The sequence below is a fragment of the Narcine bancroftii genome, chromosome 1 (genome assembly GCF_036971445.1).
Source record: "Narcine bancroftii isolate sNarBan1 chromosome 1, sNarBan1.hap1, whole genome shotgun sequence".
NCBI lineage: Eukaryota > Metazoa > Chordata > Chondrichthyes > Torpediniformes > Narcinidae > Narcine > Narcine bancroftii.
In genome coordinates, this window is record NC_091469.1 from 319,734,388 (window position 1) to 319,760,671 (window position 26,284).

The following is a 26,284-nucleotide window of genomic DNA, read 5'->3' on the forward strand; positions in this document are numbered from 1 at the left end:
GTTGACAGGATTTCGGGGTCTGAGTTACGGGGAAAGGTTGTGCAGACTGGGGCTTTTTTCTCTGGAGCGTAGAAGATTGAGAGGGGACTTGATAGAGGTGTTTAAGATTTTAAAAGGGATAGACAGAGTAAATGTGGATAGACTTTTTCAATTAAGAAAGGGGGAGATTCAAACTAGAGGACATGGTTTAAGATTGAAGGGGGAAAATTATAAGGGGAACATGAGGGGAAATTTCTTTACGCAGAGGGTGGTGGGGACGTGGAATGAGCTTCCGGCAGACGTGGTCAAGGCGGGATCATTGGTTACATTTAAGGAAAGACTGGATCATTACATGGATAGGAGGGGACTAGAGGGGTATGGACCAGGTGCTGGTCAGTGGGACTAGGAGGGTGGGGATTTGCTACGGCATGGACTAGTAGGGCCGAACTGGCCTGTTCTGTGCTGTAAGTGGTTATATGGAATAACAGCAGTTTGCAATGGCCACAGATGCTCCAAGCAGACTTGTGATGCTTACATCTGCTGAGTTATGTGAAGTGCTAGAAACAATTTTACCTCCATATTCCCCTCATGCCAACTTGTGAAGCTGTACCTGATCTCTGCTTATTAACTCTAATGACCTGCTGCAGAACAGAACCTTTTTTTGTGTATATTACACAATTCAAGTTTAAAAATCTCCTTATTAAGGTCCACTTTAAAACTTAAATTTTTGGTAACGTGATACACCTTTTAAAATATCCTCGTGTATGTTGATGCCCTTCAGTTGGATATGTAAAACAATATATATTGGTAAGCTATGAATCTTAATTCCAATATGATGAGCTCATATTGTCCAGATGCAACAGCACAATGTTGTGGGCTCCTGAAGTAAAATAACTGACCTGGTGTGAATCTTCCTCTTTTTTCATTCTCACCAATCCCCTTCACCATCATCCTCAGTACCTCAAATTTAATTTCTGTGCTATTTGGCAATATTTTCTAAAGCCTCTGCAATGTGGCAACAAAAACAAAGCAGACAGACAATAACTCTTGTGCTTTGACTTGGTTGTGATTAGCAAACCCTGCTCAAAAAAAAAGCCAAAAGCCTTTCTTTGATGATATGATGATCAGGAAAGAATTGTACCTTTCCACTGCTGTTAAATTGCTTTATCAATGGTTTGGTATTGTCTTGACATTCTGTTTTCTCTCTAGTGATGCCCCAGTTAGTGAGCTGTCTCTGGAGCTTCTTCTTTTGCAAGTAGTTTTGCCAGCTCTACTAGAACAAGGACATACCCGCCAGTGGTTGAAGGGCCTGGTTCGAGCTTGGACTGTCACAGCTGGGTATTTTCTGTAAGTATTTCTAGTCTTTTATCCTTTCTGGTTAGCAGTAAAGATTATTAATCGATTAAAGAAATGTGGAGGGGATGTACATCTTTGCCAATGATCAATAGAATTAAATTTAAATTTATTAAATTTAGACATACAGCACGGTAACAAGGCATTTTGGCCCAAGAGACTATGCTGCCCATTTTACACCCAATTAACCTATACCACTCCCCACCCCCCCCGGATAGATTTTTAAATGGTGGGGGCAACCAGAGCCGCCAGGGAAAACTCATGCAGACATGGGGAGAACGTGCAAACTCCTTACAGACAATACAGAATTGGAACCCAGTCTCGATTGCTGACGCTGTAAAGGCGTTGCACTAACTGCTATGCCAACTGCCGCCCTAATTAGTTCTGCAGCAGGATATTTTGAACATCACTTGCGTTTTATTCATGTCCATCAAAACTATCAGTTCTTGTTTTGAAATGAAATAATGTTCTGCTAATAAAAACACATTTCTTTGGATTGTGTGCTACATGTATTAGTGAGCTCCAATAAAATTATTGCACATTATCACCACTTCTTGAAATTGATAAATTTTTAATTGAGCTATATTTCCAAATGATTAGAAATCCTGGCATAAGTCTGAAATGATTGAGAAAAGCTTCCTTCTTCTTCTGACAAATTAATCCACAGTTTTTTTTTAATGACTGCTTTTAAAGTGTTTTTGTGATTCGGATGTTGAAATCACATCCTTGAGTTTAATTCAGCAAAACCACTGTTTTTGGACCTCCGACCGATGTGCTCCCGTTAAAAAGTTGGATAAAGCTTGATCTCTCATCTTGGTTGCATTTTATTCTTCATAATAGGGATCTGCATTCGTATTTGCTGGGAGACCAGGAGGAAAATGAGAACAATGCCAACCAGCAGGCGAACAACAATCAGCAGGCTCGTAATAACAATGCCATTCCCATCGTAGGGGAAGGGCTTCATGCAGCTCACCAGGCCATACTGCAACAGGGTGGGCCTGTAGGCTTCCAGCCTTATCGGAAACCTTTACAGTTTCCTCTTAGGGTAGGTAACATTTTTAATCAGTGTTAGCTTAATGTAATTCATTTAAAGGAGTAGCATGGGCCCCAGCTTTGCCTGCCTTTTTGTTGGCTTCGTGGAGCAATCCATGCTACAAGCCTACGCAGGCAAGGCCCCTCAACTCTTCCTCTGCTACGTCAATGACTACTTTGATGCTGCCTCATGTCCCCATGATGAGCTCGTCAACTTTATCCGCTTTGCTCCCAACTTTTACTCCCACCTCAAATTCACTTGGACAATTTCTAGCAACATTCTCCCTTTCCTTGATTTCTTTATCTCGGGAAGCAAAACTCGATAGACATCTTATGCAAATTCACCAAACCCACCGCTACCTCGACTACACCTCTTCCCACCCTGTCCCCTGTAAGGATTCCTTTCCATTCTCTCAATTCCTCCGTCTCCGTCTCATCTACACCCAGGATGAGGACTTCCTTGCCAGATCATTAGGGGTGTCCTCCTTCAAACTATGTGGCTTTCCCTCCACCACCACCATCAACTTGGCAGTCACCCGTATATCCTCCATTATCTGCACATCTGCCCTGGCCCCCCTCTACCCCCATGCACAACATCAACAGGATTCCTCTTGTCCTCACCTACCACCCCACCAGGCTCTGTATCCAACGCATCCTCTTCTGCCATTTCCACCACCAGCTACGTGATCCCACTACTAGACATCTATTCCCCTCTCTACCTCCCTCTGTGACTCCGGCCTCCCCACCAATTGTTCTCGGGGCCTATCCCTGTGACCGCAGGAGATGCTTCACTTGCGCCCACACCTTCTCCATCAGCACCTTTCAGGGGCCCAAACAGTACTTCCAAGTGAAGCTGCAGGGGTCATCTTCTGCATCTGATACTCCTGTTGTGGTGTCATCTACTTCAGAGAGACTGGATGTAGACTGGGAGATTGCTTTGTTGAGCACCTTAGCTCTGTCGGGAGCGTTCATTGTCGGAGTGGCCTGAGTCAGAGTAGCAAGGCTTGGCTCGAGGGGCTTCGGCAAGAAGAGGCTGGGGGGGTGGTGGTGCAGGAGTTGTAGTAAGAAGGGCCACCCTATTTGAGAAACAAAAAGAATCCAGCAGGTAGGGATTGGTAAGGGCAGGTTTTAGATATCATATGTACTTTTCTCTAGTCATACACAGTGAGAAAGGCAGCCAAGGCAGCGGAATACTCTTGCAGAATGTGGGTCATCAGGTTAGCCAGCAATATCCCTGACGATTTCATCTGCAAGAAGTGCAACCAGATGCAGCTTCTGACAAGCCAAGGTAAGGGACTGGAGCTGGAGTTGGATGAACTCCAGATCATTCAGGGAACAGAGGGGGTGATAGACACGAATAATCACACCTAGGAGGCAGGAGGACGGAAGATGGGTGACAGTTAGGAGAGTGAAAAGGAACAGGCAGGCAATGCAGGGAAACCCTGTGGCCGTCCCCCTCAAAAACGAGTAGATCATTTTCAATACTATTGAGGAGGACAACCTACCAGGCACAAGTCACAACAATTAGGTCTCTGACACGGAGTCTTGTCCTGTGGATAAGAGGGAAGGGAAAAGAGGCTAGCTGTAGTGATAGGGGATTCCATAGTTAGGAGACAGATAAGAGGTTCTATGTAAAAGATTGAGTATCCTGAATGGTATGTTGCCTCCCTGGTGCCAGAGTCCGAGATATCTCAGATTGAGTTCACAGCATTCTCAGGAGGGAGGGTGAGCAGCTAGATGTCATAGTCCACATAGGGACCAATGATGTGGGTATGAAGGGTGAGGAGGACTTGCAAGGAGAGTTAGGCGCTAGATTGAAGGACAGGACCTTCAGGATAGTGATCTCGGGATCTCGTGGTTTAGGGGGAGCACGTGCTAGTGAGGTTAGAAATAGGATAATGCAGCTTACACGAGGCTAAAGACATGGTGTAGGAGGGAGGGCTTCAGGTTTCTGGATCATTTGGCTCTTCCAGGGAAGGTGGGCCCTGTTCTGACAGGATAGCTTGCATCTGAACTGAAGGGGGACTAATATCCTTGCAGGAAGGTTTGCTAGTGCTGCTCCGGTGGGATTAAACTAGATTTACAGGGGATGGGACCAGAGTGCCAGAGCATATAGAGAAATGGAGGAGGGAACAGATGATGTGAAAATTACATGCACCGTTAGAAGTCAACGGGTTGTACACGGTGGAAATGTCCTCGGGTGCATCTATTTCAATGCAAGGCAGACGGACTAAGAGCATGGATTGGCATGTGTAATTATGACATTGTGGCCATTAGTGAAACTTGGTTGCAAGAGGGGCAGTACTGGCAGCTCAATGTTCTGGGCTTCTGTTGTTTCAGATGTGATAGAGTGGGAGGGAAGAAAGGCGGAGGAGTGGCATTGCTCATCAGGGAAAATATCACAATTGTGTTCAGGCAGGACAGACCAGAACGCTCGTCTTCTGAGTCTATATGGGTGGAGCTGAGGAATGGGAAAGAGATGACTGCACTCATGGGGTTGCATTATAGACTGCCCAATGGTCATTGAGAATTGGAGAAGCAAATCGGTGGAGAGACAGCAGTCAGCTGCAGGAAACATAAGGCTGTGATAGTATGAGATTTAAATTTTCCACATATTGACTGGGATTCCAATACTGTAAGGGCTGGATGGCTTGGAGTTTGTCAAATGTGTTCAGGAAAGTTTTCTAAATCGATATATAAAAGTACCAACTAAAGAGAATGCAATACTAGATCTCATATTGGGGAACGAGACAGGACAGGAGACAGAAATATGTGTAGGGGAACATTTTGGGTCCAGTGATCATAATCCCATTAGTTTCAAGTTGATTATGGACAAGGATATGTCTCAGGTTGAGATTTTAAATTGGACAAAGGCCAATTTTGAGGAAATGAGAGAGGATCTAGAATGCATGGATTGGGAATTGTTTTCAGGCAAGGATGTGGGAGTTAAGTGGGCACTATGGACCTTCAAAGGGGAAATTTTCAGAGTACTGAGTTTGTATGTTCCTGTTATCATTAAAAGCAAGATTAGCAGGCATAGGGAACCTTGGTTTTCAAGGGATATTGGAGATCTGGTTCAGAAGAAGGGAGAAGTATACAACAGGAAAAGCAATATGGAGCAAATTAGGTACTTGAGGAGTATTAAAAAAATGCAAGAAAAACCTCAAGAAAGAAATAAGACAATGTGAAGGAAGATCCTAAGAGTTTCTACAGGTATATTAAGAGCAAAAGGATAGTAAGGGACAAAATTGTTCTCCTTGAAGATCAGAGTGGTTGGCTTTGTTTGAAGCCAAAATAGATGGTAAGATCTTGTGTTTTTTATTCATCGATATTCATCAGGAAAAGGGCACAGTCATGGAAAGTAAGAAAAATAAGCAATGAGGTCACGGAACCTATAAAGATTAGGGGAGGAAAGATCAGGGCCTGACAAGTACTTGAGACAAGGCTAGTGTTAAAATTGCAGGGTTTCTGACAGAAATATTTAAAATATCCTTAGCCATGGGTGTGGTGCCAGAGGATTGGAAGGTAGCTCAGGTTGTTTTGTTGTTTAAATAAAAGGCTCCAAAAGTAACCTGAAAATTATAGGATGGTGAGCCTGATGTCAGTATTAGGTAAATCATTGGACCGTGTTCTAAGAGATTGGATATACAATTATTTGGATAGCCAGGAACTGATTAAGGGTAATCAACATGACTTTGTGCACAGTAAGTCATGTTTAATCAATCTTATGGAGTTTTTCGAGGAGGTTACCAGGAAAGTTGACGAAGGAAAGGCTGTGGATGTGTCTACTTGGACTTTAGTAAGGCTTTTGACAAGGTCCCTCGTGGGAGGTTAGTCAGGAAAGTTCAAACTCAAGATACTCGTAGTGAAATAATGAACTGATTTGACAGTGGCTGGATGGGAGAAGCCAGAGAGTAATGGTGGTTGATTGCTTCTTCAGTCTGGAAGCCTATGACTAGTGGTGTGCCTCAGGGATTGGTGCTAGGACCATTGTTGTTTGTCATCTATATCAATTATCTGGTCAATTGGATCAACAAGTTTTCAGATGACACTAAGATTGGAGGTTGTGGACAGCGAAGAAGGTTTTCAAAGCTTGCAGAGGGATCTGGACCAGATGGAAAAATGGGCTGAGAAATGGCAGATGGAATTTAATGCAGACAAGTGCGAGGTGTTGCATTTTGGAAGGATAAACCAAGAAAGGACGTACACAGTGAAGGGTAGGGCATTGTGGAGTGTGGTAGAATAGATGGATCTAGGAATACCAATAACACAATTCCTTGAAAGTGGCATCACAAGTGGATAAGGTTATAAAGAGAGCTTTTGGCATATTGGCCTTCATAAACCAAAATATTGAGTATAGAAGTTGGATGTTATGGTAAAGTTGTATAAGACATTGGTGAGGCTAAATTTGGAGTATTGAGTGCAGTTTTGGTCACCTAACTACAGGAAAGATATCAATAAGGTAGAGTACAGAGAAGATTTACTAGGATGTTGCCTGGACTTCAGGAACAGAGTTACAGGGGAAGGTTAAACAGGTTAGGACTTTATTCCCTGGAGCATAGAAGAGGGGAGATTTGATAAAGGTATTTTAAATTATGAGGGAATAGACAAAATAAATGTAGACAGGTTATTTCCATTGAGGGTAGATAAAATACAAACCAGAGGACATGGGTTAAGGGTGAAAGGGCAAAGGTTTAGGGGGAGCATGAGGGAGAACTTCTTTACACAGAGTTGTGGGAATATGGAAGGAGCTGCCAGCTGAAGTGGTAAATGCGGGCTTAATTTTAACATTTAAGAAGAATTTGGATGGGCACATGGATGGGAGAGGTATGGAGGGCTATAGACTGAGTGCAGTTCAATGGGAGTAGGCAAAAAGAAATGGTTCAGCACAGACCAGCAGGGCCAAAGGGGCCTGTTTCTCTGCTACAATATTCCCTGGTACAAATTGTATGGATTTCCTCTTGGCCACCCATTCCCCATCCCATAACCTTGCTGACATGTCTCTCCATGGCCTCATGCACTACCAGACTGAGACCACCTGCAACACCACCCTACTTTCCCACTGGGCACCCTCCACCTGGATGGCATTAATATCGACTTCTCTGGCTTTCGTTAACCCCCCCCACCTTAATTCTTTCCCCCGTCGCCTTCCCCCAGCTCTCTCTTTCCCTTCCATCTCTTTATGTGCAAACATAATAAATTCTTACCTCTTCACTTATCATATCCAATTAACATGTTTTGTTGTCTGGATTCCTTCCCCCAGCCAAGATAGTCTGAATTCTGAGATTTTAAGATTTCCTGCTTCTGTCTCATTCCTTGAGGAAGGGCTCAGGCCCGAAACATCGACAATATGTCTTTGTCTCGTATGAATGCTGAAAAAACCAGCTGAGTTCCACCAGCATTTTGGTGTGTTTTTACTTCAGTCACAGTGTCTGCAGTCTTTCATGTTTCAAACATTTTGCTGGCACCAAGAATGGAAGGCAAACATTCCTGAATGTTTATGACATTGCAATTTTAAAATGTTTTATGAATAATTGGGCCATTAATTTCAAAGATAAAAGATGGTCCATTTCTGCTCATGGTATGTCTATTTGCAAGACGCTGTTATTGGAAATTCAGTCCATCATCTACGACTTGGACGTTTTATGAGAAAAGATGCAGTAGGTGGGAGGAAATAAAGAACCAGTTAATCAGTTTATTATTGAATTGTTTGAGGATTCAGAAGAGTTCATATAAATACTTTACATAATGGACTCTCATTAACCACGCTGACCAGGAAGCAAAATCTCCTCTTTCTGCTATCACTAAACGTGCATATCTATTTATAAAGAATGAATCTATGAATTGAGATTTGTTTGTGTAATTAAATGTAGAATTAATAGAAAAAGGATTCACTTGTAGAAATTTTTGCAAGTTGCTCCCAATAATAAATAGTAGTTAGGGAGAATCAGGATGGGAATCTTAAACATCATTGTTTTGAACCCAAGGTCATATTTGTTTGTCATTAAAAATGAAAGTCTGCAGACACTGTGATTGTAGTCAAAACACAGAGATGCAGTAGGAACTCAGCCAGTCTCTCAGCAAACATAGGAGGCAAATGTATATGACTGACATTCTGGTCCAAAGCCCTTCCTCAAGCAAAAAAAGACAGGTGTCAGTAGGCACTTTTACGCTGCTGCTGAGAAGCAGAAAATTTGTGCAAGTTGTCTGCTCCACTGGCAGTGTAAAAATATCCTGACAGAATTTATTTGCTAAATTCCATCCCGTAATTTTTCCACCAAGACCCCTACACATTCCTATGGAGTGGCTGCACTGTAAATTGACTGCAGGCATTCTGTAAGAAATTGGGCTATGAATATGATGCTCACCCTCTGACAAACTCCACAGCACAGGGAGACAGTGTAAAGTGCTTAGGAAAAGTGCTGTGTTCATGACCACTCTGGAGGGAAGTCTGCAATTTTTTTTACAGAATGTTTCCTTTATTTCTGAGTAAAAATCATGTGTTAATGACTGGGGGGGGGGGGGGGCAGGAATAAAGGGGAAGAATGGGAGGTGGAGCTGTACCAACAGATAAAAGGTGTTCATTGGATATGATAAGATGACAGGAGAGTGGAATGGTGAGAATTGATTTTGGCTCTGAAAGGAGACGGGGGAAAGGGAAGAGAGAGACAGCAGCTGTTTACAGGTGGAATCGCTTGGAGAATGTGGCTCCAGAGCAGGCTGCAAGTGTCTGCGAAGGGACATTCAGGTGACAGTGCTGAAGGAGGTGTTCTGTCACCTGAAAGGTCTGAAGCAGGGAGAGGGGCCACAGAGCAAATGCCGGCTCCCTAGTCCGGGCAGGGTCAGCCATCTGACAGCTCGTCTCCCCGCTGCCTGACAGCTCGTCTCCCCGCTGCTTGACAGCTCGTTTCCCCGCTGCTTGACAGCTCGTTTCCCCGCTGCCTGACAGCTCGTCTCCCCGCTGCCTGACAGCTCGTCTCCCCGCTGCTTGACAGCTCGTTTCCCCGCTGCCTGACAGCTCGTCTCCTCGCTGCCTGACAGCTCGTCTCCTCGCTGCCTGACAGCTCGTCTCCCCGCTGCCTGACAGTCGCCTCCCCGCTTCCTGAAGCCCCCTGGCGTGGGAGTACTGGGCTAAGGTGGCCGGCAGGGGAGTACTGGGCTGGGGCGGCCGTCCCCGAAGATCCTGACTTATCGAAAGCTCTCACCTTTTAAATTTAGCGGGATTTTGTGTGCGTGCGTAAGCCCCGTAGTCCCTCACCAGCCTTCCCAGTCCCCTAGTCCCCCGCCGGCCTTCCCAGTCCCCTAGTCCCACACCGGCCTTCCCAGTCCCCTAGTCCCCCACCAGCCTTCGCAGTCCCCTAGTCCCCCACCGGCCTTCCCAGATCCCCAAGTCCCCCACCGGCCTTCCCAGTCCCCTAGTCCCCCACCGGCCTTCCCAGTCCCCTAGTCCCCCACCGGCCTTCCCAGTCCCCTAGTCCCCCACCGGCCTTCCCAGTCCCCTAGTCCCCCACCGGCCTTCCCAGCCCCATAGTCCCCTACCGGGGATCTGTCAGGCAGCGGGGAGGGTAGGTGCGGGCAGCGGGGAGGGTAGGTGCGGGCAGCGGGGAGGGTAGGTGCGGGCAGCGGGGAGGGTAGGTGCGGGCAGCGGGGAGGGTAGGTGCGGGCAGCGGGGAGGGTAGGTGCGGGCAGCGGGGAGGGTAGGTGCGGGCAGCGGGGAGGGTAGGTGCGGGCAGCGGGGAGGGTAGGTGCGGGCAGCGGGGAGGGTAGGTGCGGGCAGCGGGGAGGGTAGGTGCGGGCAGCGGGGAGGGTAGGTGCGGGCAGCGGGGAGGGTAGGTGCGGGCAGCGGGGAGGGTAGGTGCGGGTAGCGGGGAGGGTAGGTGCGGGCAGCGGGGAGGGTAGGTGCGGGTAGCGGGGAGGGTAGGTGCTGGCAGCGGGTCTTCTGCTAACTGTCAACAGACTGCCCACTGCTAGGTACCTGAAAGCTGCCAGCAACTTTGCCTGAGCTGCTTTCAGGTACAACAGGGGATTCTTGGAGCAGGATATTATACCTACAGGAGAAGGGTTAGGTAGGTAAACCTCCTGGCCGGGTTCTCCATTTTCAGGTGGCCACCCAACAGCTGCATAGGAGTACAATAAGCTGCTTTACATTCGGGTATTGTGGCCAACCGAAAGTGGCTAGCTTGAGGATGGGAGTCATGGGAAACGATTGTGGGGGGTGGGAGTAGTTTCCAATGGAAACCAGAGAAGTTGATGTTAGGGTCCAATTGGAGGGTACCCAGACAAAATATGAGGTGCTCTTTCTCCAATTTGCGGGTGGTCCCAGTCTTGCAATGCATGAGACCATGGACAGACCACTGCCAACACTTATTGAATTGAAAAGAAAAATTCAGATGTTGGAAATCTCAAATAAAAGCAGAAAATGCAAGAAATACTCAGCTAGTCAGAGCATCTTTGGAGAAAGAGAAAGGTTAATGTTTCAGATTATAGAAACATAAAAGATAGGAGTTGATATAGGGCATTTGGCTCTGCCATTGCTTGCGATCAGACTAGCCATCCGTGTTCATTAGCTTATTCCTGTTTTCTCATCTCTTTCCTAAATGGTCTGTACCAGTGGTTCTCAACCTTTTTCTTTCTACTCACATCCCATCTTAAGCAATCCTTAGTAACCTCAGAGCACTGATGGCATAGGGATTGCTTAAGGTGGGATGTGAGTGGAAAGAAAAAGGTTGAGAACCACTGATCTGTCTCATATCTTTTGAGCTAAGAGCCTCTTCCCCCTCAGCTCCATTCTCCAGTGTTTGACTTCCTTTCCATGGAGAGCGTCTTTCCTGAATTTAGTCTGTTCTGTTCTCTGAGCATTTTGTAGGTTTTAATGGTCCCTCTCGTAGTGATAACTCCAGTCATCCCAATCCCCCTCACTGTGAGAATCCTACCATCCCAGGAATCAGTCTGGAGAACTGTTGCTTTACCTTTTCAATTGGAAGAATAGTCTTCCTCCAATAAGGAGACTAAAACTGCACATAGTATTTGATGTACAACTAAAAACCCTGTGTCATTGTAGGAAGACATTCCTGCTCCTCTACTAGCCTAGCTTCCTTAACTGAAACGTTTGGTTTAATTGACAGGTGTATGAGGACATGCAGATCTGTCCCAACTCCCCACCCAGCTTTTCCAAATCCAAGCCATTCAAATAATTATCTGCCTTTCTGCTTTTGACACTCCTGGTGTAGATGATCTCATATCTGTCCTCATTTTGTTTTTACCCACTCCCTCAAATCACCCTGGAGCCTCTGCTGTGTCCTCCCACCTCACACTCCCAGCTAGATTTGTTTGCCTTGGACTTGGAGATATCACATTTAATTCCATTGTCCAAATCATCAAATTATGTGGTGAACAGCTGTGGTCCAAAACGGAATCTTACAGTACCTCACTGCTGCTTGCAGCATAGAAACAGATCTGTTATTCCTACATTTTTAGTTACCTTTCTGCTAATTAATTTTCTGTCTACATCAAGATCTCCTCAGTCCCATGTACTTGTATTCATTACTCTAGCTATTAAGACCTTGTCAAACTCTGGGTCTCCATACAACCTCCATTTGAGATTTTTGAGTTGTTTGTTTCATCAGAACACCGGCTGTGTAACAAAAAAGCTTTTTCACTGGAAGTAATAAAACCATGCTAGATTTCCAGTCTTTAAATGCATTGGTATTTGATTTATTGACCAGCTTCTCTGAAGAATTGCCAATTTTGAGCTTGTGATGGGACAGATTACTTTTTTTTATAGGAAATGTGAAACAATCCAATTTGTTTACCCACAGTTCAATTCAATAGTAAAAACTTAACCTTAGCAAAGGAAAGGACTCTTTCTCACAATTAAAGTTCAAATAGCAAGTCCCTTGCCAGCTATCATTATAAGAAAAATTTTGAAACTATTGTGTATTTAATTACTTTGAGACAAGCCAGTTATTTTGCTGAAAATGTCATGCTTCTTCAAGGCTAACTTAATGAACTTGAAAATTATTCTTTATTTCTTTTTAGATCCTGTTATTAGTAATCTTCATGTGTCTAACATTGCTGTTTGCCAGTCTCATCTGCCTCACGTTGCCAGGTACATGAAAAATACCTCAATTTTTTTAAAGTAATTCTTTCAATTATGCAACTTTAACTTTTTGATTCATGCTGAGTGAATGGATATTAATGTGATCCTTAAAGAATGCAGCATATTCCACTATTTTATCAATTTCCAGTTTGGACCCAATTTGGATACAGTAGAAAAAGTACAGAAAAGAAACAGGGTGTGAGGTGCACTGACCTCTTTTTAAAAAAAAGACAATTGAGTTTGACTATTTGAAGTGCAATTGCTGAAAGATAAGAGTATAAAGTTCAAAACTATTTATTTTAATGTTAATTGAACCCAAGATTTCTCTTCAAGGCAAACCTGGCTTCAAAGATCAGAAGCTATTTAAAATAATTAACTGTACTTTAATAACATTGAATATTAGAGTACAGGCCTTTCAGCCCTCAATGATGTGCCGACCTTTATATTCCTACCAAAAAAAATCAAAATCCTTCTGCCTCATAACCCTTTATTTTTCTTTCATCCATGTGCCTGCCAACGAGTCTCTTAAATGCCCCTAATGTTTCAGCCTCCACCACCACCCCTGGCAAGGCATTCCAGGCACCCACAACTCTGTGTGTGGAGGGAAAATAACTTGCCCCTGATGTCTCACCTAAACTTTCCTCCCTTTACTTTGTACGGATGACCTCTGGTGTTTGCTACTCTCACTCTGGGGAAGAAGGTGCTGGCTTTCTCCTTATTTTTAAATTTTAAAAAAATTAATTTTGATTTTAAATGTAGACATACAGCAGGGTAATAGGCCACTTTGGCCCACGAGTCCGTGCTGCCCAATTTACACCCAATTAACTTACACCCCTGGTACGTTTTGAACAGTGGGATAAAACTGGAGCCTTTGTGGAAAACCCACACAGATACTGGGAGAACGTACAAACTCCTTTCAGACAGCGCAGGATTCAGACTCCGGTCCCAATCACTGGCACTGTAAAGGCGTTGTGTTAACCACTACCCCAACCTTGCCTCTCAGAATATTGTATTGTAGACCTCTATTAAGTCACTTCTCATGCTTCACTCCAAAAAGAAAAATCCCAGCTCTGCTAACTTTGCCTCATAAGACTTGTTTTCCAATTCAGGCAACATCCTGGTAAATATCTCCTGCACCCCTTCCATAGCTTCCATATCCTTCCTATAATGTGGTGACCAGATTGAACACAATATTCTAAGTGTGATCACATCAGAGATTTGTAGAGTTGCATCATGACTTCTCGACACTTACTCAGTTGCCCGACTAATGAAGCTCAGCATCCCATAGGCCTTCTTAACGATCCTATCAACCTATGCGGCGGCCTTAAGAGATTATGGATTTGGACCCCAAGGTCTCTGTTCCTCCATACTATTAAGTATCCGATCATTAACCCTGTACTGAGCCTTCAAGTTTGTCCTTCCAAAATGGAACACCATCTGCCACTTTTCCGCCCACCTCTATATCCTGTCTATATCCTTTTCTAACCTATGACAAACTTTAACACTATCCACAAACATATTAAATATATAACAATTACAACACAGAAACAGGCCAACTTGGCTCTTCTAGTTCAAGCCAAACACTTTCTCCCACCTAACCCCATTGACCTACACTCAACCCATAACCCTCCATTCCTTTCTCATCCATATGCATATCCAACTTCTTAAATTCCAATATAAAGCCAGCCTCTATCTCACTGTCTGGAAGCTCGTTCCACACACACACCACTCCCTGAGTAAAGAAGTGCCCCCTCATGGTTCTTCTAAACTTTAGCCCCCTAACTCTCAGCTCATGTTCTCTTGTTTGCATTTCCCCCTTAAAAGGAAAAAGCCTCTCCACATCCACTCTACACCCCTAATAATTTTAAATACCTCAACCAAATCCCCTCTCAATCTTCTGTGCTCCAGAGAATAAAGATTTAACTTATTTAACCTTTCCCTATAACTTGGACCCTATAAACCTGGAAACATCTAGTAAATCTTCTCTGCACTCTCTCCAAATTGTTGCTATCTTTCCTATACCTTGGTGACCAAACTTGCACACAATACTCCAAATTTGACCTCACCAATGCCTTGTTACAATTTTAACATAGCATCCCAGCTCCTATACTCAATGCTCTGATATATAAAGCCCAACATACCATAAGATTTCTTCACCTCCCTGTCCACATGTGACTTCACCTTCAGGGAACTATGTTCCATTATTCCTACATCCCTCTGTTCTGCATTCTTCAATGCCCTACCATTCACCATATTATGTTCTATTTTGATAGCCCTACCAAAATGTAACACCTCACATTTATCTGCATTAAATTCCATCTGCCATCTTTCAGCCACTCTTCTAACTGGCCTAAATCCCTCTGCAAACTTTGAAACCCTTCTTCACTATCCACAACCCTGCCTATCGTAGTATCATCCATATACTTACTAATCCAATTTACCACCCATCATCCAGATCATTAATGTATATGACAAACAGTAATGGACCCAATACTGAACTCTGAGGCACACCACTAGTCACTGGCTTCCAATCTGACAAACATTTATTTACCACTACTCTCTGGCATCTCCCATTCAACCATTGTTGAATCCATTTTACTACTTTAATGTCAATATCTAATGATTGAAGGTTCCTAATTAACCTTCCCTGAAGAACCTTGTCAAGGTTCATATGAAGTCCATATGTACCTTACCCTCATCAACTTTCCTAGTAACCTCAAAATATTCGATGTTTTGTCAAACATGATCTTACCATCAATGTTAACTGTTCCTAATCAGACCCCACCTATCCAAATAATTATATATACCATCTCTAAGACCACTTTTCATTAACTTACCCACCACTGACGTAAACTTACAGGCCTGTAATTACTAGCTTTACTCCTAGTGAGGCGGTACACCATTAGGCAGGTGAACTGGCCCCACTTGTCACGCACGCGGCGGGGCAGCTGGCCAAAATGGCGCCATCAGAGGTTTCCTCCTGATCTCGGCACTGGGCTCAGAAGCCCGCGCTTGGGGACCCACGTGACGCCCCGGTGACGTCAGGGCCCCCCAGAGCGGTTCTCAGCCAGGTCTGGGCTTGGAGTATAAGACCAGCCAAGCAGCCTGCAATAAATCAGTTTTTGCTCACTGAACTCAAACCCGCCTGTTGTGCGATCCTTCAGTCATCAGTGTAGCCGCCGCTACAATTGGTGACCCCGATAGGTTCAAACGTCTTTGAACCCAACATGAATGATCCTTTGATCAACGCTATAGCCATCAAGCTTCCTGACTTCTGTGTTCAGGAGCCAGAGACCTGGTTCAGCCTCGCAGAGGCTCAGTTTCACCTCCGCCAGATTTCATCGGATTCGACCAAGTTTTACCATGTGGTCGCTGCCCTGGACCAGGCCACCTCCAAACGAGTGCTGCACCTCGTTCAGCACCCACCCACGGAAAATAAGTATGGGACCATTAAGCGGGTGCTCACTGGCTCCCTTGGCCTCTCCAGGCGTCAGCGTACCACTTGGGTGCTGCGCCTCGATGCCTTGGGGTACAGAACTCCAATCAAGTTAATGGACGAAATGCTCGTGCTCATGGGCGATCACACCAACTGCCCACTCTTCGAGTGCAGCTTCCTCGACCATTTGCCTGAAGACATTAGGCCGTTACTGTCCGAGGAGAGCTTCGTCTCGTCGACCCTCGGAAGGTTGCTCAGGAGCTATGGCTCAAACGATTCCCAGAGGGCTCAGCAGTCCAGCAGGTTACGAGTCACGGGCTGCGATGGAACACCCGGCCCCTGCAGGGGCCTCAAAGAGCATAGCCAGAAGCAAGTCATCCACCTCAGGCCTCTCCTTCTTCCACCAGCGCTGGGGAGCCAAGGCTCGGAAGTGTTGTCAGCCCTGCTCATTCCAGGCCGGCCGCTGATGATGGCTGCGGCGGCTGGCCAAGAACACAACCTTCTCTACCTGCGGGACGGATGCTACCTCATCGACACTTGGGTGCAGATCAGCATCATCCTGGCCACAGCCATAGAGTCCCGGAACCGGCCTCGAGGACCTCCCCTCCATGCAGCCAATTTGATGGAGATCCGAACGTATGGAGACAAGACCATCCACTTCCAGATCGGCCAACGGAAGTTCTCGTGGAGTTTCACTGTTTCGTCCCTTCCAGCTGCCATCCTGGGTGTCGACTTCCTCCTCGCCCACGGACACCTGGTCAACATTCGAGGTAGGCGACTGGTATATGCCCGTACCTTCCAATCCGTTTGCCTCAACGCCACCGCACAGAGCAGCTGCAGATGGCCACGATCAGCACACCTAAGGACGAGTTTCAACATTTCCTGGACGAGTTCCTGTCCTTCCTCAAGCCGCCATTCACCACTGCCTCATCACGCCATAGGGTGTTTCATTACATCCCCACCCAAGGCTCTCGCTGGATAAGCTCCAGATAGCGAAGGAAAAGTTCTCGCATCTGCAGGAGCTGGGGAATTATTCAACACTCCGACAGTCCTTGGGCCTCACCACTCCACCTGGTCCCGAAAGCCTCCGGCGGCTGGCGTTCCGCGGAGATTATCGACGGCTTAATGACACGACAGTACCTGACCATTACCCAATCCCTCACATCCAGGACTTTATGGCCAATCTGCATGGCGTGAGGGTATTCTCCAAGGTCAACTTGGTGCGCGGGTATCACCAAATCCCGGTGCATCCCGAGGACATACCCAAAATGGCCATCATCACCCCCTTCGGCTTGTTCGAGTTGCTACATATGCTGTTCTGGCTCAAGAACACTGTCCAGACCTTCCAATGCCTTATGGACACAGTGGGCAGGGATTTGAATTTCATATTCATTTACCTGGACGACGTCCTTGTTGCCAGCAGAGACCGGGCAGAAGTCTCACCTGCACACCCTCTTCTCCCGACTGGCCGATTTCGGCCTAACGATCAATTCGGCCAAGTGCCAGTTTGGGAAAGAGTCCATGCAGTTCCTGGGCCATACCATCACGGCCGAAGTAGCCACACCTGCAGCTCTGAAGGTCGCTGCAATCAGGGAGTTCCCATGCTGGACAACCTCAAGGGGCTACAGGAGTTCGCGGGTATGGTCAATTTCTATAACCGCTTCATTACAGGCGCTGCGCGCATCATGCAGCTGCTCTTCACCCTCATCGCAGCCAAAGACAAGACACTCGCCTGGACTCCAGAGGCCAGCAAGACATTCGAAGCCACAAAAGATGCCCTCGCGAAGGCTACCCTGCTCGTCCACCCACTCACCAACCTGCATATGGCGCTCTCCGTCGATGCCTCTGCCACAGCTGTCGGCGCCTTCCTGGAACAGCAGGTAAATGGACAGTGGCATTCTTTACCTGACTTCTTCGCCCGCCAGAGCGCAAGTATAGCGCTTTCGATCATGAGTTGCTGGGCATGTACCTGGCGGTGCGTCATTTCCGCTATTTCTTGGAGGTGAGGCCTTTCGCCATTTTTACCAACCACAAACCCCTCACTCAGGTTCTCGCTATGGCAAGAGATCCCTGGTCAGCCCGCCAACACCGCCACCTCTCCTTCGTGTCGGAGTTCACCACCAACATTCAGCACAAGGTGGGGAAAGATAACGTGGTCGCTGACGCACTCTCATGATCGGCCATTTGTGCGCTGACACCTGGCCTCGACTTCGACTAGCTCGCCCTGGACCAGAAGTCCAACAGGAGACACGGGCCTTTAGGACTGCCATCACAGGCCTGCAGTTTCAGGACATCCCGACTCCTCACGGTGAGGGCACCGCCCTGTGCGATGTCTTCATGGGCACCCCGCGACCAGTGCTTTCCCAGCAGTGGCGCAGGCAAGTCTGCCACCATATCTATGACCTTTCCCACTCTTCCATCAGGTCCACTGTCCGTAAAGTGGCAGAATGTTTTGTCTGGCATGGGCTTCGGAAGCAGATTGCGGACTGGGCCAGAACCTGCACCCATTGCCAGCTTTCCAAGGTACACAGGCACACCAGAGTGCCTGTACAAGATTTCGAACACGTCCGGGAATGGTTCAGCCACATACATCTGGACATCTTCAGACCCTTACCTGTTTCCTGAGGTAACCGTTATCTTTTCACAGTGGTAGACCACACCACTCATTGGCCCGAGGCGATCCCGATGCCAGATGTCTCCACGGACTCCTGCTCCCGAGTGCTTTTGAAAAGTTGGGTTGCCTGGTTCGGCATCCCGAACCACCTCACCAGTGATTGGGGCACCCAATTCACCTCTGCGCTCTGGGCACAGCTCGCCAACAGGCTGGGAATCTAGCTACATCACACCACGGCCCATCACCCACAGGCCAATGGGCTTGTCAAGTGATTGCACCGCCACCTTAAGTCGGCACTTAGGCCCACCTCACCAGCCCCAATTGGATGGACGAGCTGGCTTAGGTGCTCCTGGGCATCTGCTCGACACCCAAAGAAGACCTACAGGCGTCAACAGCCGAGCTGGTCTACGGTGCACCGCTAGCCCTACCCGGTGAGTTCGTCAACGCACCTCACAACCCCCAGCAGTCACCGCACAGTCTACTTCCCCGCCTCCAGGCCCAGTTGGACTCCTTCACACCCCCACTGCCGCCCAGACACGGCACGTGGGCCTCTTACGTCCCCAGCGAGCTGTACTCCAGAGTACGTTTTTATCTGGCAGGGCCCGTCCACAGTACCTCTACAAAGACTATACGAAGGGCCGTACAAAGTCATCCACCGTTCAGGATCCACTTTCACACTGGACATCGGTGGTAAGTGGGAAATGTTTACGGTGGACAGGTTAAAGCCAGCCCACCTCAATCCCACCAAACCAGTAGTTGTGGCCCAACCCAAGAAGCGAGGCCACCTGGCAAAAAAGGTCATTAGCGTCGGTTCTGGGAGGGGCTGTGTGGCAATACAGCATTAGGCAGGCGAACAAGTCCCACTTGTCACGCACACGGCAGGGCAGCCGGCCAAAATGGCACCGTCGGGAGTTTCCTCTCTACCTCGGCACTGGGCTCAGAGGCCTGCGCTTGGGGACCCATGTGATGCCCCAGTAACGTCGGGGCCCCCCAATGCAGTTCCCAGCCAGGTCCAGGCTGGGAGTATAAGATAAGCCAGGCAGTGTGCAATAAATCAGTTTTTGCTTTCTGAACTCAACCTGTCTGGTTGTGCAATCCTTCAGTTAGCAGGGTAGCCGCCGCTACACTAGCACCTTTTTTAAACAATAGAACTAAACGAGCTACCCTCCAATCCTCCGCCACTATTCTATTACTAAAGATATTTTAAATATCTCTGGTCAAACCCCATATTATTTCTACACCAACCTCCCTCAAGTTTAGTGCACTCCCTAGGTAATATCTTTGTCAGGACCTGAAGACTCATCCACCTTTATTTTCCTTAAAAGGGCCAGAACTTCCTCTCCTTTAATCATCATAATTTCCCTGCTTATTTCCCTTATTTTCCACAGATCAATATCCTTCTCCTTAGTAAATATTGAAAAAAAAACTGTTCCAAATCTCCCCCATCTCCTTTGGCTCCACACTTAGCCATCCACTCTTATCCTCAAGGGGTCCAATTTTATCCCTCACTATCCTTTTGTTCCTAATATATCTGTCAAAGCGCTTTGGATTTTTTTCACGTTACTTGACAAAGCAACCTCATATCTCATCTTAGCCTTTCTAATTTCCTTAAGATTCTTTTTACATTCTAACACCTTATTTACTTCATTCTGTTTAAACTTTTTGTACACTTCTCTCTTTTTCTGAACCATGTTTCCAATAACCCTTGAAAACCAAAGATCCTAAAACTTTTAACCTTTCATTTCATCCTAACAGGAACGTACTGTCTGTACCCTTAAAATTTCACCTTTGAATGCCCTCCATTTTCCTTTTACATCCTTCCCATTAAAAAAATTTATCCTTTCAAATCCATTCTCATCTCCTCAAAATTAGCCTTTCTCCAATCAAAAACCTCAACCCTGGGCCCAGACCTATCTTTCTCCATAATTATTTTGAAACCAATAGTATTGTGATCACTGGATCCAAAGTGCTCCCTAACTCACACCTCCGTCACCTGACTTATCTCATTTCCTAATAGCAACATTGTCCCTTCTCTAGTTTGTACCGCCATATATCGATGTAGAAAACTATCCTCCACACATTTTACAAACTCCAATCCATCCAGCCCATTTGCAGTATGGGCATCCCAGTCAATGTGTGGAAAGTTAAAATCTCCCACAATCACAACCTGGTGCTGGCTACAAATATCTGCTATTTCCCTACATATTTGTTCCTCCAGTTCCCTTTCTACATTAGGGGTCTATAATTCACACCCATAAGTGTTTCCATTTCTTTCCCACTCAGTTCCACCCGTAGTGCTACTCTAGATGATGCTTCTATCCTTCCAGAGAACCGCTGTAATACTCTCTCTAACAAGCAATGCAACACCTCCCCCACTTGTTCCCCCTATTCTGTCACACCTGAAGCAATGAAATCCTGGTATGTTTAGTTGCCAATCTCACCCCTCCTGAACCCATGTGTCATAATTCCAAGTATCTATCCATACTCTAAGCTCATCTACTTTTCTCGCAATGCTCCTAGCATTGAAATAAATACAGTTAATAAAATGTCCTTCTCTTGCTCTCTGTTGATGACTAATGATGCATACAACTTCTCTGTCTTCAATTTCATCCTTCTCCCCTACATCTATTCTTTCACTCTGGTTCCCCTTCCCTTTCTCATCTAGTTTAAACCCACCGGAGCAAACCTACCTGTAAGAATATTTGTCCCTTTCCAGTTAAGATGTAAATCATTCTGCCGGAACAGTTCCCAACCTTCCCTGGCATGTTACCCAATTATCTACAAATCTGAAGCCCTCTCTCCTGCACCGTGTTTCGCTATTTCTTACCTCACCTGCATGTGGCACTGGTAGCAATCCTGAGATTGCTAGCCTGGAGGTCCTCTCCTTTAACCAAGCTCCCTAAACTCGCCCTGCTTGACCTCCAGACCCTTCCTCCCCATGCCATTGGTCCCCACGTGGAACACAACATCTGGCTGTTCTCCCTCCCTGCTCAGTATATCATGGACCCGATCAGTAATATCCCATACTTTTTCAACCTTTGTTTCATTTGCAAATTTACTGACCCATCCTTCCACATCTTCATCTCCGTCATTTACAAAAATCACAAAGAGTAGGGGTCCAAGAACAGATTCCTGTGGAACTCCACTAGTCACGGACCTTCAGGCAGAATACTTTCTCTCCATTACTACTCTCTGCTTTCTACAGGCAAACCAGTTTTTAATCCACACAGCCCATGTTCCATAGATCTCATTGGGGGCCTTGTCATCTGCCTTACTATAGACCCCATCTACTGTCCTACCTTCTTCAATTTCTTTTAATACATCATCAGAAATCTCAATTAGGCTTGTGAGGCCTGACCATCTCCTCATAAAACCATGCTGACTATCCCTGAGAAGACTACTTCTCCAAATGTTTGTAAATCCTGTCCTTGGGAATCTCTCTAATAGTTTGCACCCCACTAATGTAAGACTCACCAGTCTATAATTTCCAGGATTCTTCTTAATACCTTTTTTAAACAAAGGGACTCTATTTGCCATTCTCCAATTGTCTGGCACCTTGCCCGTGGCCAAGGAGGTTACAAAGATAATAGCCAACACGCCCGCTATCTCTTCCCTTCCCACAGCAACCTGGGGTATATCACATCTAGCACTTCCTTTTTCTTCATCTTAACATGGTCCATCACACAAGCTTGTTTTATTCTGACCTCACCCTTAACCATATAACCATATAACCATTTACAGCACGGAAACAGGCCATGTCGGCCCTTCAAGTCCGTACCGGTTCACTTCAACAACTCTCTGCAAACTCTGTGTTTCCTCTGCATTGTTCACACATCCGGCCAGCATGAGATCCCTGGTGGCTACCAAGTCTTCTCTTCCACAACAGTATAATAATTTGCCACTTCCTCAGTAGTCAAACTCAGTATGCAATTTGTGCTTTTCCCTTCAATACACTATTTTTCTTTTGGCCATCTTGAGATCTCAGCAACCCTTTGAAAAAACTTATCTCATTTCACAAATAAGATGGTATGCTTTGGATGTTGGGCAGTTCCTTTACACCTCCACACTTTGCTCTTGCCATCACTGATCAAGGTCCTTTTCTCTGGTGAATACCGAAGCAAATTATTCATTTAGGACATCCCCAACCTTCTTCACCTCCAGGCACATGTTGCCTCCTTTATTCTTCAGTGGCCCTACTTTCAGTCTCATCATCTTTCTGTTCTTCATGTATGCATAGAACTCCTTAATCCTACTTGCCAAAGCCTTCTCATGCCCCCTTCGAGCTCTCCTTAAGTCCCTTCCTGGCTATAACATAATTCTCATGAGCCCTTCTTGGTTTTTTTTTTTTGCTTCCTTAATCTAATGTGTCTTTCCTTGCTTCTTAACTAGCTGCCTTACCTGTTTTGTGAATCATGGTTCTCTTTTCTCAGTATTCATGTCTGTTCTAAGAATTTATATCAAATATTTAAAATTATTTCCAGAATAAATGTAATGAATGGCTCTATAGGTGTTCATTATATAGGTACTGGACTGGATAAATTGAAATACTGTACTAAAATGTTGGGATTTCCGTGAAGAGAACTTTTATGAATCTTCTAGCATTTGTATCAAAACTGGACATTTTAAAATAAATATTACTTGACCTATGTTTTCAATTTCAGTTAATTTAATTCAGCTTTTGTGTTCCATTATTCAGTGAAGCAATAGTATTTTGTGTTCAGTTTCAGCAGGCCGTTGGTTGATGTCATTTTGGACTGGGAGTGCCAAAATTCATGAACTGTACACCGCTGCCTGCGGATTGTATATCTGCTGGTTGACTATCCGAGCAATTACAGTACTGGCTGCATGGATGCCTCAAGGGCGAGATGTTATTTTTCAGAAACTAAAGGAATGGTCCCTCATGGTGAGTCATTCAAACTCCTGAAGATAAAGTGAGTTGTGCGTTTTTGGATTAATGAACAGCTGGGTATTGATTTAATTGAAGTACAAGAGGAACATCCAGTTGTGGGTAGATGGGGAAAGAGATCAATCCTGATTTCTTGCACAGTACAACTCTGATTACCTGAAATGGTCAGGACCGGGCCTATGGTGGGAAGAATAATGTGTCTTTATTTAAGAGGTGAGACTAGATAAAAAACTGGTGTCCAAGTGCATGAAACACAGAGGATTGGCATGTAATTTAATAATTGGAAATAAAAGCAGGAAATGTTGGAACCACTCAGAGTTAAGGCAGTATCAGACATTTGCTGATTGTTTAAAATATTTTCTGTTTTTGTTGCGTACGGGTATTATCAGAATTGGTATAGCCAGTGGAATATTGAGCTTTTTGGCAAGTGGATTAGAATAAAAAAGAGGGGCCGTTTCAGTGGAGCATTACAGTCTGCTGGCAAGATTGCACCTGGAATACTGCGTGTAGTTTTTATGTCCATCATCAATGCCTTGACTTCCTGAGATGGCTAAGTAAGTTCAATATGTGCTTCCTAGTTGGACTCAACACAATGTGGAACTAAAATAACTCTGCCCAAGATTGGAAGAACCTGGTGAACGTAGCTCAGAACATTACACAAGCTTCCCTTCCCTCTACCTCTATCTACACCTTCCTCTGCTGAGGAAATTAAACCAGCATACTGAAGAACCCATCCATCTCAGACACGTTTTCTCCCTCCTTCCAAGAGAGAGAGTGTTCAAGAAGGTGCACACCAACAGGTTCAGAGGCAGTTTCTTCTCCACAGCCATCGTACCCCTGTATGAACCTTACAGTAGTGATTAAATACTAATTGGTCTTTCACTATAACACTATAATATGCTTTTGCTCTTTGTAGTGCTATATGCATGTTAGATTTGACTTGCTGGACTGGTCATGAAATGAACCCTTCCCATTGTGTGGAGATAACATGACAATAAACGAATGAACATATTTAAGAAATTAATCAGAATTTATTGTCAAGAACGAGTCACAAAATTCGGTGTTTTGCGGCAGCATCTTAGTGCAAGCATTTATATACACCACTTTATAACAATAATTTTTTTTTAAACAGTGCATGAAAAAGTAAGGCAGTGTCTTTAGTTCATTGATTATTCAGGAATCTGATGGCAGAGGGGAAGAAGCTGTCCATGTGCTGCTGAGTGCTTGACTTTGGGCTCCTGTACCTTTTTCTCAGTGGTAGCAGAGTGATGAGGACATGGCCTGGGTGGTGGGGGTCTTTGAGGATAGAGGGTGGTTTTTTAAGACATCACTTGTAGATGTCCTCGATGGAGTGAAATTGGTGCCTGTGATGTTGCAGGCCAAGTTAATAACCCTCTGGAGTTCATTCTTGTCCTGAAAGTCGGCACTTCCATTCCTGTCAGTGATGCAATGAGCCAGAATGCTCTCCACAGTACACCTGTAGAAGTTTTGGAGAGTCTTCGATGACATACTGAATCTCCTCAAACACTTTGATGAGCTTTCTTTGTGATTGCGTCAATGTGGAGGCTTCAGGACAGATCCTTGGAGACATTGACACTCAAGAATTTAAAGTTCTTGACCCTTTCCACTACTGAGCCCTCGATGAGGACTGATTCATGTTCTGACTTCCTCCTGGAGTCCACAATCATTGACTTGGTTTTGCCAACATTGAGGGCAGGGTTGTTGTGACGCCACTCAACGAGTTGATCCATCTCCCTCCTGGACGCTTCCTCCTTGCTGTTTGTGATCCTGCCGACAACTGTGGTGTCATCGGCATATTGTATTCTTGCATTCAAGGCAATGCAGAGGAGATTTAAAAGATTGATTACAGCAGTGCAGAGCTTGATGTATGAAGAAATGTTGAGGAGGTATTTCCGTATCTCAGTGGAAAATAAATGAATGATCTTATTGAAACAGAAAATTCTTAGGGGCATAGTTTCAGAATAAATGTTTGCCCATTTTGGACAAGATGGATTTGACAAAAGTTGTGACTCTTTTGGCACTCTCTACCCCAGAGAGCTTTTTTTGAAAATTTTATTTATTTGTATCTTCATACATTTCAAATTAACTTGCTATAACATTGCAAAATAAATACTAAATAATTTTCAATTTTCCCACCTCCCACCATCCCTAACTCCTGCAGATAGAAAAAGTAAAGAAAGAACACATTCATTGTAATAATTATGACCACATTAATAATACTATAATATTTATTGATGAAAGTACCATATTTTCATGGGGGGATTAGATTAGAAGGTCTAGTTTAGTCTATATTCATAAATCTCATATAAGGCTCCCATATTTGACAACATTTATCATAATCATCTCTCATATAAGTACTGTTGGGAGACAATATTTTATTTCATTGGACCATTCTTCTATTTTTAACATTATTTTCCAATTTCCATGTTTTAGCTATACACTTCCTTGCTATTGCCATTGATAGACTCAAAAATCTCTTGTTATATTTATCTAATTCCAACTTGTTATCTTCATCAAAAAAATGTTTGGATCTAATTTAACCTTCACTTTTAATATCTTTATAAGAACACATATTTCTCTCCAAAAATCCTTTACCTTTTCACATGACCACACTGAATGCAAAAAATTACCAATCTCTTTTTTACATTGAGCAGAGAAATTCAAATTAAATTCATTCAACTTGTATGGTGTATAATACATTTTACATTTGATGTAAAAAAAAAATAGATTGAACCATTTGATATCTAGAATTGATTGTATTAGTTACATTATCTACACAATTTCATCCATATTTCTTCTTGAATTTGTATATTTAAATCCTGTTCCCACTTCAATTTAGTTTTA

The 26,284-nt window shown here is 44.9% G+C and overlaps 1 protein-coding gene and 1 long non-coding RNA gene across 5 annotated transcripts in view; one reads left to right on the forward strand and one right to left on the reverse strand.

Annotated features, from left to right (window-relative positions):
• The window catches only part of marchf6 (membrane-associated ring finger (C3HC4) 6), a 105,083-nt gene that overhangs the window by 67,022 nt on the left and 11,777 nt on the right, over positions 1-26,284 (forward strand). For all 3 annotated transcript variants that reach the window (XM_069906835.1, XM_069906845.1, XM_069906854.1), the window contains 4 exons: positions 1,189-1,326; positions 2,173-2,377; positions 12,403-12,472; positions 23,235-23,416. In XM_069906835.1, coding sequence (XP_069762936.1) covers positions 1,189-1,326; positions 2,173-2,377; positions 12,403-12,472; positions 23,235-23,416 — 595 coding nt within the window. The remainder of the gene's footprint in view (positions 1-1,188; positions 1,327-2,172; positions 2,378-12,402; positions 12,473-23,234; positions 23,417-26,284) is intronic.
• The window catches only part of LOC138747591 (uncharacterized), a 69,372-nt gene that overhangs the window by 18,213 nt on the left and 24,875 nt on the right, over positions 1-26,284 (reverse strand). The gene's annotated exons all lie outside the window — the stretch shown is intronic.